The 12,485-nt window shown below is 43.2% G+C and overlaps 1 protein-coding gene across 1 annotated transcript; it reads right to left on the reverse strand.

The window, feature by feature from the left end:
* Positions 1–8,394: 8,394 nt before the first annotated feature.
* Positions 8,395–11,484, reverse strand: LOC118365754 (extracellular serine/threonine protein kinase FAM20C). The gene is made up of 6 exons (XM_052490171.1): positions 11,464–11,484; positions 11,083–11,237; positions 10,670–10,779; positions 10,300–10,381; positions 9,053–9,112; positions 8,395–8,794 (listed from the first exon to the last, which is right to left on the reverse strand). Exons 1-6 carry the CDS (start codon positions 11,482–11,484, stop codon positions 8,542–8,544), a joined length of 681 nt encoding a protein of 226 aa, XP_052346131.1. The 3' UTR covers positions 8,395–8,541.
* Positions 11,485–12,485: the final 1,001 nt, after the last annotated feature.

The following is a 12,485-nucleotide window of genomic DNA, read 5'->3' on the forward strand; positions in this document are numbered from 1 at the left end:
ATACTAAAAAAAAAGATTTGAACAACGTGCAGAAAGTGTGGTTTCAAATAAAACAATTTATAAAACAGCGTGCCTTCACTGGAATTCGACCTCATACCTCATGTCAGATGAAACTACAAGTACAAAACCTGAACTATATTTGTAAGTACAATGTCCAGCAATGCTCCCACAAATCGGCAATGACAAAATTCAGGTCTGCTGAGCGCAAACTTCTGAAAGTTCTGTGTAACTTCCGGCTCACGTTTACTGTGAACACTGAGGCTGTGCCCGCCTTAAGTTAGTTTTAACAGTGGTTAAGTAGGCTACTGTGGCTATTTGATCATAATGTACTGTTTGAAAAAGGATGTGATCAAACGAAGCTTCGGACATCATTGATGACATACTTCTTATAAAGTGATACAGGCACTGGCACACTGCTTTGAAGTAAAACTGCTTTTTGATGTCAACGCAAGCCCTGGAGCTCCGCTACAAAAATGTAATATCAGTAATTATTAAGGCCACTAATAATTAAGTGCATTCGGAAAGTATTCTGTCCTGTTGGAAGGTGAACCTTCGCCCCACTCTGATGTCTCAAGCAGGTTTCCATCAAGGATCTCTCTGTACTTCGCTCTGTTCATCTTTCCCTCGATCCAGACTAGTCTCCCAGTCCCTGCCACTGAAAAACATCCCTACAACAAATTGCTACAGACCTATATCTATCCTACCCTACATCTCTAATTTCTTTCGAAAGCCAAGTTAACAAACAGATTACTGACCATTTTGAATCACATCGTACCTTCTCCGCTATGCAATCTGGTTTCCGAGCCGGTCATGGGTGCACCTCAGCCACGCTCAAGGTCCTTAACGATATCATAACCGCCATCGATAAGAGACATTACTGTGCAGCTGTATTCATCGACCTGGCCAAGGCTTTCGACTCTGTCAATCACCACATTCTTATTGGCAGACTCAACAGCCTTGGTTTCTCAACTGATTGCCTCGCCTAGTTCACCAACTACTTCTCTGATAGAGCTCAGTGTGTCAAATCGGAGGGCCTGTTATCCGGACCTCTGGCAGTCTCTATGGGGGTGCCACAGGGTTCAATTCTTGGGCCGACTCTCTTCTCTGTATACATCAATGATGTCGCTCTTGCTGCTGGTGATTCTCTAATCCACCTCTACACAGACAACACCATTCTGTATACTTCTGGCCCTTCTTTGGACACTGTGTTAACTAACCTCCAGACGAGCTTCAATGCCATACAACTCTCCTTCCGTGGCCTCCAACTGCTCTTAAATGGAAGCAAAACTAAATGCATGCTATTCAACCGATCATTGCCCGCACCTGCCCGCCCATCCAGCATCACTACTCTGGACGGCTCTGACTTAGAATATGTGGATAACTACAAATACCTAAGTGTCTGGCTAGACTGTAATCTCTCCTTCCAGACTCACATTAAGCATCTCCAATCAAAAATGTAATCTAGAATCGGCTTCCTATTTCGCAACAAAGCTTCCTTCACTCATGTTGCCAAACATACCCTCGTAAAACTGACCATCCTACCGATCCTTGACTTTGGCGATGTCATCTATAAAATAGTCTCCAACACTCTACTTAGCAAACTGGATGTAGTCTATCACAGTGCCATCTGTTTTGTCACCAAAGCCCCATATACTACCCACCACTGCGACCTGTACACTCTCTTTGGCTGGCCCTTGCTTCATACTCGTCGCCAAACCCACTGGCTACAGGTTATCTACAAGTCTCTGCTAGGTAAAGCCCCGCCCTATCTCAGCTCGCTGGTCACCATAGCAGCACCCACTCATAGCACACGCTCCAGAAGGTACAGTGGGGCAAAAAAGTATTTAGTCAGCCACCAATTGTGCAAGTTCTCCCACTTAAAAAGATGAGAGAGGCCTGTAATTTTCATCATAGGTACACTTTTTTTTTCTCCAGAAAATAACATTGTAGGATTTTTTATGAATTTATTTGCAAATTATGGTGGAAAATAAGTATTTGGTCAATAACAAAAGTTTATCTCAATACTTTGTTATATACCCTTTGTTGGCAATGACAGAGGTCAAACGTTTTCTGTAAGTCTTCACAAGGTTTTGTGTTGCTGGTATTTTGGCCCATTGCTCCATGCAGATCTCCTCTAGAGCAGTGATGTTTTGGGGCTGTTGCTGGGCAACACGTACTTTCAACTCCCTCCAAAAATGTTCTATGGGGTTGAGATCTGGAGACTGGCTAGGCCACTCCAGGACCTTGAACTGCTTCTTACGAAGCCACTCCTTCGTTGCCCGGGTGGTGTGTTTGGGATCATTGTCATGCTGAAAGACCCAGCCACGTTTTATCTTCAGGAGGTTTTCACTCAAAATCTCACGATACATGGCCCCATTCATTCTTTCCTTTACACGGATCAATCGTCCTGGTCCCTTTGCAGAAAAACAGCCCCAAAGCATGATGTTTCCACCCCCACGCTTCACAGTAGGTATGGTGTTCTTTGGATGCAACTCAGAATTCTTTGTCCTCCAAACACGACGAGTTGAGTTTTTACCAAAAAGTCATATTTTGTCATCATATGACATTCTCCCAATCTTTTTCTGGATCATCCAAATGCTCTCTAGCAAACTTCAGACGGGCCTGGACCTGTACTGGCTTAAGCAGGGGGACACGTCTGGCACTGCAGGATTTGAGTCCCTGGCGGCGTAGTGTGTTACTGATGGTAGGCTTTGTTACTTTGGTCCCAGCTCTCTGCAGGTCATTCACTATATACCCCGTGTTGTTCTGGGATTTTTGCTCACCGTTCTTGTGATCATTTTGACCCCACGGGGTGAGATCTTGCGTGGAGCCCCAGATCGAGGGAGATTATCAGTGGTCTTGTATGTCTTCCATTTCCTAATAATTGCTCCCACAGTTGATTTCTTCAAACCAAGCTGCTTACCTATTGCAGATTCAGCCTTCCCAGCCTGGTGCAGGTCTACAATTGTGTTTCTGGTGTCCTTTGACAGCTATTTGGTCTTGGCCATAGTGGAGTTTGGAGTGTGACTGTTTGAGGTTGAGGACAGGCGTCTTTTATACTGATAACAAGTTCAAACATGTGCCATTAATACAGGTAACGAGTGGAGGACAAAGGAGCCTCTTAAAGACGAAGTTACAGATCTGTGAGAGCCAGAAATCTTGCTTGTTTGTTGGTGACCAAATACTTATTTTCCACCATAATTTGCAAAAAATTCATTAAAAATCCTACAATGTGATCTTCTGGATGTTTTTTTTCTCATTTTGTCTGTCATAGTTGAAGTGTACCTATGATGAAAATTACAGATTCCCATCTCCCTCACTAGCTTTAAGAACCAGCTGTCAGAGCAGCTCACAGATCACTGCACCTGTTCATAGCCCATCTGTATACAGCCCATCAATCTACCTCATTCCCATACTGTATTTATTTATTTAGCTCCTTTTGCACCACAGTATCTCTACTTGCACATCTACCATTCCAGTGTTTAATTGCCATATTGTAATTACTTCGCCACCATGGCCTATTTATTGCCTTAACTCCCTTATTTTACCTCATTTGCACTCACTGTATATAGACTTAGTTTTCTTTTTTTCTACTGTATTATTGACTCTATGTTTTGTTCATTCCATGTGTAACTCTGTGTTGTTGTATGTGTCGAACTGCTATGCTTTATCTTGGCCAGGTCGCAGTTGCAAATGAGAACTTGTTCTCAACTAGCTTACCTGGTTAAATAAAGGTTAAATAAAACTATTTTAAAAAATGATGCTGCCACCACCGTAGCGATTGTGCCAGGTTTCCTCTAGACGTGATGCTTGGCATTCAGGTCAAAGATTTCAATCTTGGTTTCATCAGACCAGAGAATTTTGTTTCTCATGGTCTGAGTCCTTTAGGTAACAAACTCCAAGTGGGTTGTCATGTGCCTTTTGCTGAGGAGTGGCTTCCGTCGGCACAGTAAAACATACAGTATATACCAGGTATGCGCCCAGGTAGGATGAGGGTGCCTGTTTTCTAGTTTCCCGGTTTTGACCATTCCTGCCTGCCCTGACCCTGCCTGCCATCCTGTACCTTTGCCCCTCTACTCTGGATTATCGACCTCTGCCTGACCATCGCTGGGAATGAAATATCGGTACCTCATGGCAGGTATGGTGTCATAATGACTCCAAGCAACGCACCTTTCCCTGCTGTTCCGGTGCTTATACCCTCTCTGGATTATTTATTTATTTATATTTATTTAACCTTTATTTAACCAGGTAGGCAAGTTGAGAACAAGTTCTCATTTACAATTGCGACCTGGCCAAGAAAAAGCAAAGCAGTTTGACACATACAACGACACAGAGATACACATGGAGTAAAACAAACATACAGTCAATAATACGTAGAATGTATGCACACATGACTGTAAGTCGCTTTGGATAAAAGCGTCTGCTAAATGGCATATATTATTATTATTATTATTAATACAGTATAAACAAGTCTATATACAATGTGAGCAAATGAGTCCATGGTGGCAAAGTGAATACAATATAGCAAGTAAAACACTGGAATGGTAGATTTGCAGAGGAATAATGTGCAAAGTAGAAATAAAAATAATGGGGTGCAAAGGAGCAAAATAAATAAATAAATAAAATAAATACAGTAGGGAAAGAGGTAGGTGTTTGGGCAAAATTATAGGTGGGCTATGTACAGGTGCAGTAATCTGTGAGCTGCTCTGACAGTTGGTGCTTAAAGCTAGTGAGGGAGATAAGTGTTTCCAGTTTCAGAGATTTTGTAGTTCGTTCCAGTCATTGGCAGCAGAGAACTGGAAGGAGAAGCGGCCAAATAAAGAATTGGTTTTGGGGGTGACCAGAGAGATATACCTGCTGGAGCGCGTGCTACAGGTGGGTGATGCTATGGTGACCAGCGAGCTGAGATAAGGGGGGACTTTACCTAGCAGGGTCTTGTAGATGACATGGAGCCAGTGGGTTTGGGGACGAGTATGAAGCGAGGGCCAGCCAACAAGAGCGTACAGGTCACAACGGTGGGTAGTATATGGGGCTTTGGTGACAAAAAGAGAGTCGGTCCAAGAAATGAACCCTGTGGCACCCCCATAGAGACTGCCAGAGGTCCGGACAGCAGACCCTCCGATTTGACACACTGAACTCTACCAGAGAAGCAGTTGGTGAACCAGGCGAGGCAATCATTTGAGAAACCAAGGCTTATTATTGACCCCTGCCTGACCTGACCTTGAGTCCGCCTGCTGTTCCGGTGTCTTCTACCCTCTCTGGATTATCGACCTCTGCCCGACCTGACCTTGAGTCCGCCTGCTGTTCCGGTGTCTTATACCCTCTCTGGATTATTGACCCCTGCCTGACCTGACCTTGAGTCCGCCTGCTGTTCCGGTGTCTTACACCCTCTCTGGATTATTGACCCCTGCCTGCCTTGACCTGTCGTATGCCTGCCCCTGTTTAAAGAATACTTTATTTTCTTCAACACTGTCTGCACCAGGGTCATACCTTAAAACGTCATAACAATAAAGAGTTGTTAACAACAAAAAGTTATTTAATGTGGCAACACTGCAATTCAACCGGCAAAGATGTCATGTCTCGTAGTTGTTCTGTGGAGGGAAAGGTGCGTTGCTTGGAGTCATTATGACACTATACCTGCTATGAGGTACCGGTATTTCATTCCCAACGATGGACACTTGCTAAAAGACAAACATATCCATTTTAAGTCAATTTCAAGTCTTCGCTTAAACAAAAATAGTGTATTGATGTAAACATGATTAATAACAGTTTGTTTCATTCAGCTTGATTGTTCTCCTTCTATTTGAGGTACCATGCTCAGTACTCTTACAGTTGCCAGAACTTAGTTTTATATTTATGTTTTACATTATCATAAGACTTATATGTAGATCTGTTTCAATTACTAATTATGTGAGATTTTGTTTCTGAAAGTCTCAATTTGAAGTAGCCAATCTCAAATGTCTGTTGGCGACTAGGATTGCAGAAAATAGGGTGCACCCTTACCCTGTATAAAAGCGATACTCTTCCACTCACTGTCCATGTTCACTTCCTCATTGAAGAGCTCGACATGACTGGTTCTCGATTTTCTCCACTCAACCAAAGTGGTCAGAGAGCATTTCATATTATTCTGTACGTAAATCCTAGACACTTAATTTAGTATGATATGTTACGTTTCATATCATATGTATTGATTTGTGGATGTCCATCATCCATTTTGTATGATATGATACGGATTACAATTCACATGATATGCTACGAATTGCAATTCGTACAATATGTTACAAATTGTGGCTAACGTTAGCTAGCACTATGGGTTACGTGTTAAGGTTAAGGTTAAGCTTAAGGTTAGGAGTTAGGTTAAAGGGTTAGGGTTTGGTGAAGGGTTAACTAAAATGGTACATTTTAGGGTTAGAGGATGGGTTAGCTAAAAGAGTTAGGGGAAGGGTTAGCTAACATGCGAAGTAGTTGCAAAGTAGCTAAAAAGTCATAAGTGGTTACAAAGTTGGTAATTAGCTAAAATTGTCCATGATGAGATTTGAGCACGCAACCTTTGGAACAATAGATGTTCGTGTTATATGCCCACTCATCCACCCCAAACAACCACCTTCCTTTTGTGGTTGCCTTCTGTCTTATGTAACCATACCAAAAGTAACATATCATACTAATTTGAGTGTCCTGGATTTATGTTTACTATGTTACGTATAGTCTATGAGACTAGTCTGACTCAAAAGTTCACAGGCAACCTGCAAGGTCCTCGCTGCTGGGGACTTCGGACAACCTTGTGAGGCTGAGTAGTACCTTATGGCCCTGGCTACTGTGTTGCTAGGGGTTTGCTTAGGGCCCTTCCAGAACACTCTTCACAGGCTCTCAAACCTCCAACACAGTCTGCGCTTCAGTTAGACACAGGAGTGCAGAGAGACAACAGGTCAGAAGAACTCTGTACCACCTCAACACAACTCACCACTGGACCCTTCCTATAAGGACAATCCTCCACTCTGGACTTCCCAACCATGTGTTAGTGATTGTATGGTTAGTGACACACAATCAATAATTAATCTCCTCTTCTTGTTTGCTGTGTGTGCCTGTCTGTTTCGGTGTGGCAATAAAGTGTAAGTTGTTTCCCTGTCTCCTGCTGGTCATTATCAATCCTCTTTCTGGGACTCTGGGACAGTTGCACCAATAAACGAAACCAGCACCTCTATTGGAGACCACCACATGGTGGTGCTCTTCTTCACAAGCTAACCTGGCTAACTCGCTGCAAAGCAAACTAGCTTCACAATTCTACCTGCAAAACGGTGGTATTGCTTGTGTAGAAAGAAACCCTCTTTCTACCTCTTGGTCACCTCCAGCTAGCTACTGTAGCTGGCTAGTAGCCCACGCGGCTAGGCTCAGGCTAACTGACCACACAATTATACCTGCAACACGGTAGCTTTGCTAGCTCTCCCCCTCACCTAGTTAACCTGCATTCAGTCTCAGGCGCTAACTAGACCGTAGACCCAGTCACATGGCTCTGCAGTCGCGGGAGTAAGCTAACCTAAGTGGCTAACACTACCCTAGCCCAACCGCTAAGCACTGAGGGTCGCTGCTAGCTAGCTAATGCATCTCAACCCCGTGGCTATAGCGTTCTCTACTGTGCTAACCACTACTATTATTCAAAGTTGTAACATTTTTACTGCATAAGGGCTATCCCTGATGCAGTAAAACAATTTAACATTGAATAATGAAGTAAGCATTATACAACATAATTTTGAGCGTGAACCCATTACACGTCTTTGTTTGTCTCAATTCACAGGTTTTACGCTCCAGCCAAGCTTTTGGGAGAGTGCGATATTTCTCTTTCGGTTAGCGAGGTCATGAATAGCCACGATTCCTCCCTCTATCAGTCCAATGACTCCTTCTCGGGGTAGGTGACTATGAGGATGATGGCGAGATTAACCTCGCCAGTCTCCTCAAGGTGACAGCAGACATGGAGATCGACCAGGTCCCGCCTCCTCAGTCTTTTAAAAGGAGCAGTCCTGAAGACAGAGACACGCCCTCCCTCCATTGAAGTTTGGGTTCTTGATGTCTGTAAATGAGCCGCCACCAGATATGAGATCAAGTGGCCAGCTCCCCTGGGGAACGTAAACCGATAAACGGATCTGTACGATGGGAGGACACGTCCCACTAGTACAGCCTCAGTGAAGCAACTGCTTCCTCCTGTCCCAGCTTACAGGCTGACTACTCCGAAAAGTTGTGAGTTCTGTCACCATAACTTCCTGATATACTGAATTGTCTTTCTACTGAGTGCTGGCATTGTTGTGATCAAATGGCCTTGCTGTCTGAAAACTCCAGTAACATTACTCCACCCTTATAATGCTAAAACACTTTATCATTTTTGTTTTCATTAGGCAACACACACAGTTAAAATGTGCCATGAATGTATACATATAATTAACTGATTGATTGATAATACAATAATCTTGTCATCAACCACAGCTGAATCCAATGATAGACATATTGCAGTGATGGTTTTGTAAATGGATGTTCAGTCTTAATTATTGTCTAGTGCCGGTATAAGTTAACATCATATCCCTGTAGGTCATCATGGATAACGTCATCATGGTGCTCCAGACAGGTGTGTACAGCCTGCAGGATGGTTTTCAGACGACGGTCCAGCACGGAGAGGTGTTGTACAGAGAGGAGGGGGGCCACACTCTCCAGGGGATCCTGGGACAGAGACTCCCTCATGACATCACTCAGACGGAAGCTCGGGAGGGACAGGAGACGCAGACGCATGAGAGTTGAGCGACGGATCCTGAGACAGAGAAAGAGATTTGGGAGAGAGAAGAAAAAGACAGAGAGAAGGACAAGGGGAGAGAGAGAGGAGAGAAAGAGAGAGAGAAGGAAGACAAGGAGAGAGAGAGAGAAGTAAGACAAGGAGAGGGAGAGAGAGAAGGAGGAAAGGGAGAGAGAGAAAGAGAATGAGAAGGAAGAGAGGGGAAGAGATGAGTCTCCTCTTGCACTTTTTTTCTGCTGCACTTGTCCAGATCTTTATACAAGCTGATAGTTTTACCTGCAACACTGTCGTAAGGGCACCAATATGGAGGGTTCATCCACAGAATGACGCCCAAACCTAAAAATAACATAGTTTCCACAATATTACACAACTGTTATATCGGTATGTATAAACTACAAAAACTTAAACATATGCACTGGCGACGCATCATTCAGGGCAAGTGAGGCACAGCCCAACCACTGTCCAGCAGATGGCCCTGTTTTGCATGTAATTCTGGCATTAATTCGTGTGACAACATTATATCATATCAGTTAGCAAACAGTGTAAACAAAATAACTCCTTGAGTTAATATTACAGCATACTCGACTCCTCCATGTCATATCATTGTTTTGGTCAATTTTCTTTGAGTAAGGCAGATCCAGAATGCAGCTGTTTCAGCCTCGCTCATGTGCCTTCTGTGGCGGAGGGGCAGCCAGAGAAAACACAGAGCGTAGGCATTGTTGATCTTCTCTGGTTGCGCGTGATTGGCTCAGGGTGATGTCACTTACAACACCCCAGCACCTACTGGAAGAGGTTACTGACGACCAGGCAGCTCCTGCTCCTTGGGTGCTGCCATAGAGTTCAGTTGGCAGTGCCTGTCCAAGAAGTCTCAAGGTCATTTGATAAGTCTACATCTTTTCTCCAGTGATTGGACTGATGTGTGTCAACTTCATTGTTTATCTTCTAGCCAGCTGAAAAGTTATCATGTTGACTATCTCCCAGCAAATCATTTTCAAGCTATGTAGAAAATGTAGAGATAAAACATTTCGGTGCTCATCAGCGACTAAACATTGAAATAAGCCCACCCGTTAAAAAGAAAGCAAGCTGGAAAAAAAGATTCAACTGTGGTTGGTGGTGAATAGAAGCAGTGGCTAACATCTGTTTCGAGGTAGCTATTGTTAATGTTTGATGCCATTGTTATACTCATGGAACTATAACTATGCAATGGATGAAGTGAGAGAGTAACTTTATAAACATTGTTGCTTTATTCTAAAACAGAGTGTCTTGGTAAAAGGCAGGCAGACACACTCAGAATGGTGTTTTGGCTGCGTTCCAATACTTTAATAATGTAATATTGTAGACCCATGCTGAATTTGACTATGGGAAGTAAACTGATCATAACTGAATGTTATAACGTTTGTGTCTGTAGTGGTTTCGATGCATATTAGCTTTTTTGATACATCCAATATTTTTATGTTAAAATCGCCACTGAACATACAGTATGTATCACCTTATAAGGTATTGATGGAAGGTATGGTACTCACGCCCTCCCGTTGTCTAGGTGCAGCAGGAAAGTGTCATTCCCAAACTTTTCAAAAGTCTCGTAGTGATGTCTGTCCATATTACCTTAGTAGGAATTAAAGCAAAACAATAGTTTATTGCTTTCTGTCTATTCAAAATCTGTTCCACATTATCAGTGGACTTAAACCTTGGCACATTCCTAATATGATCGTGTGGGGAAATGTTCAGAACATTTAGTCATTCTTATGGAATGTATTGCTTCAGTGACTAGATAAAAAACAAAAGAAGAGAAAAATCAAGGTAGTGTGTTGAATTGTTACTGATTTCAAGAATATTGGAATTACTGAAGTAGTAATAGTAGTAGAAGCTGTGTCGTTCAGTGTGCTTACTGACTCATGAGGAAGTCCAGAATGACCATGTCAATTAGATCCACTAGTCTGGTGCCTTGGTTGTATGGAGGAGTCTGTTTCACCGTGTCACAGTAATCTGGGTTCTTCTCCCATCTGAAACAGTAGCAGCTGCATGTGAGGTATGGACTCGAACACGTGTATGCTTTAGTCAAATGCACGGGTTTATTCCCAGTGGGGGACAATATGATACTACTACACATGATTACATTGCATTGATCAGTTGAATTCTATCAATGCAATCCAAACGTTAAATTATACCTCCAAGCCATTAGTTTGCCATCTACTGTACAGTATATAACCACTAATACAGATATACACTTCACTTGGTTTCTTCACAACCCCTCCCATAGTTAGAGACCCCCAGGCAAGGGGCCTATTTCGGTACCCACAACCCACGGTGCCAGTTTGGTGCGGCTGTAGGAGCGCCTCCAAGGGGACCTCCAGGAGCGTCTGGGGGCCAGGGAGAGGTCAGGCAGCATGGAGGCCAGGGACACCTCTAAGACCTGGGGTCGACCACACACTGGGTTCTCTGTGGAGCAGTAGTATTCACACTGGCCGTGGAAACACAAATTACCCACTGGGGGAGGCGGACGGAGAGAGAGAGAGACAAGGGGTTTGGTGAATAGTACAGTTAACTGACTAAATGCAAGTAGTAGGCCTACAGTGGACAGTTGTTGCCAAACATTTGGGGTCATAACCCATCTAAAAGCATTTAGAACTTTTTCTTGTGACCAGTCATAAACCCAGAACGACACAGAAAAGTAAACTGTAGCCCACCAGTGCAACCCAACCAACCATTTGGGAAACTCTGGACTATAGCACATAGTGCAAGCCACTATACACACACAAGCTTAATAACAGATTGGACACACCAGGAGAGTTAGATTTGATTATGAAAGCTGATTGGACCAACCGCCACACACCAGGAGAGGTGAAGAAGGTTCTGGATAGTTTGTGGTCTGTGGTGATAGCTCTGATCTCTGTGGTTATGTTGATGAGTCTACCTACCACTGGAGGGATTCTACAGAAACCTAGCACCCTGAGAGAGGACACACACACAGATAAAGAGAGATAGAAATCAGTGGTAGTGATTTAGTAGTTATTTTCTTCTCTTTCTTTTGACACACAGATTAATCTCAGATGGGAGGTCCATTTTTCATTGTTTTCACCTGTCTAAGTGGAAGGCAGCAATCTCTGCATTGTGTCTCTCAAAGTCAGAGAAGTAGAACAGGTTGAAGTCTGTCTCTGCATCTCTCTCCTGCCTGCATAAAACACACACAGAACAATGTGATTTTTTTCACCTCCAAAATAAGATTACTGTGAAAGAGTAAGAGTGTTATGTGACTGATACAATAAAGTTGTATTGTTGTGTTGTATTGTATAGTATCATATCGCATTGTAAATCATATTGCATATCATAAGGTAGTATATCGTATTGTAAGCCGTATTGTATATAATATTGTTCTTTGATTAACTGCAATGTGCCATTACTATTGTCTAGGCTCAGCTCTGTCAGCTGAGGTTGCTCTTAAATCCTGATAAGACAAAGTTCATGGTTTTCATGAAATCTAAGATGAAACCATTAAAGCCAATTTATGCTTGATCTGAAAATGTGGTCGGAGGTGCCGTATGGAGGGTGCTCCCTCTGGAGGCATGCGGAGGTCAAATTGAACTCTGTACTGCATCGCCGTGTGCTGCTCAAATTTGAACAATGCGGAGTGCTATATATTACTCTGCATTGACATGATTGGTTGACGGTAGGTGGGGCGGGAAGGTCCACAAACTTACTTCCTTGACAA

This window comes from Oncorhynchus keta, chromosome 32, assembly GCF_023373465.1.
Source record: "Oncorhynchus keta strain PuntledgeMale-10-30-2019 chromosome 32, Oket_V2, whole genome shotgun sequence".
Taxonomy (NCBI): Eukaryota; Metazoa; Chordata; class Actinopteri; order Salmoniformes; family Salmonidae; genus Oncorhynchus; species Oncorhynchus keta.

Coding starts and splice junctions, on each gene's coding strand:
- LOC118365754 (XM_052490171.1), bottom strand. CDS start 11,484: ATGGTTGGTTGGGTTGCACTG. Junction 10,780..11,082: donor AGCCGCACCAAACTGGCACC/GTGGGTTGTGGG, acceptor CTACTGTTTCAG/ATGGGAGAAGAACCCAGATT. Junction 9,113..10,299: donor CACCTAGACAACGGGAGGGC/GTGAGTACCATA, acceptor TGTTATTTTTAG/GTTTGGGCGTCATTCTGTGG.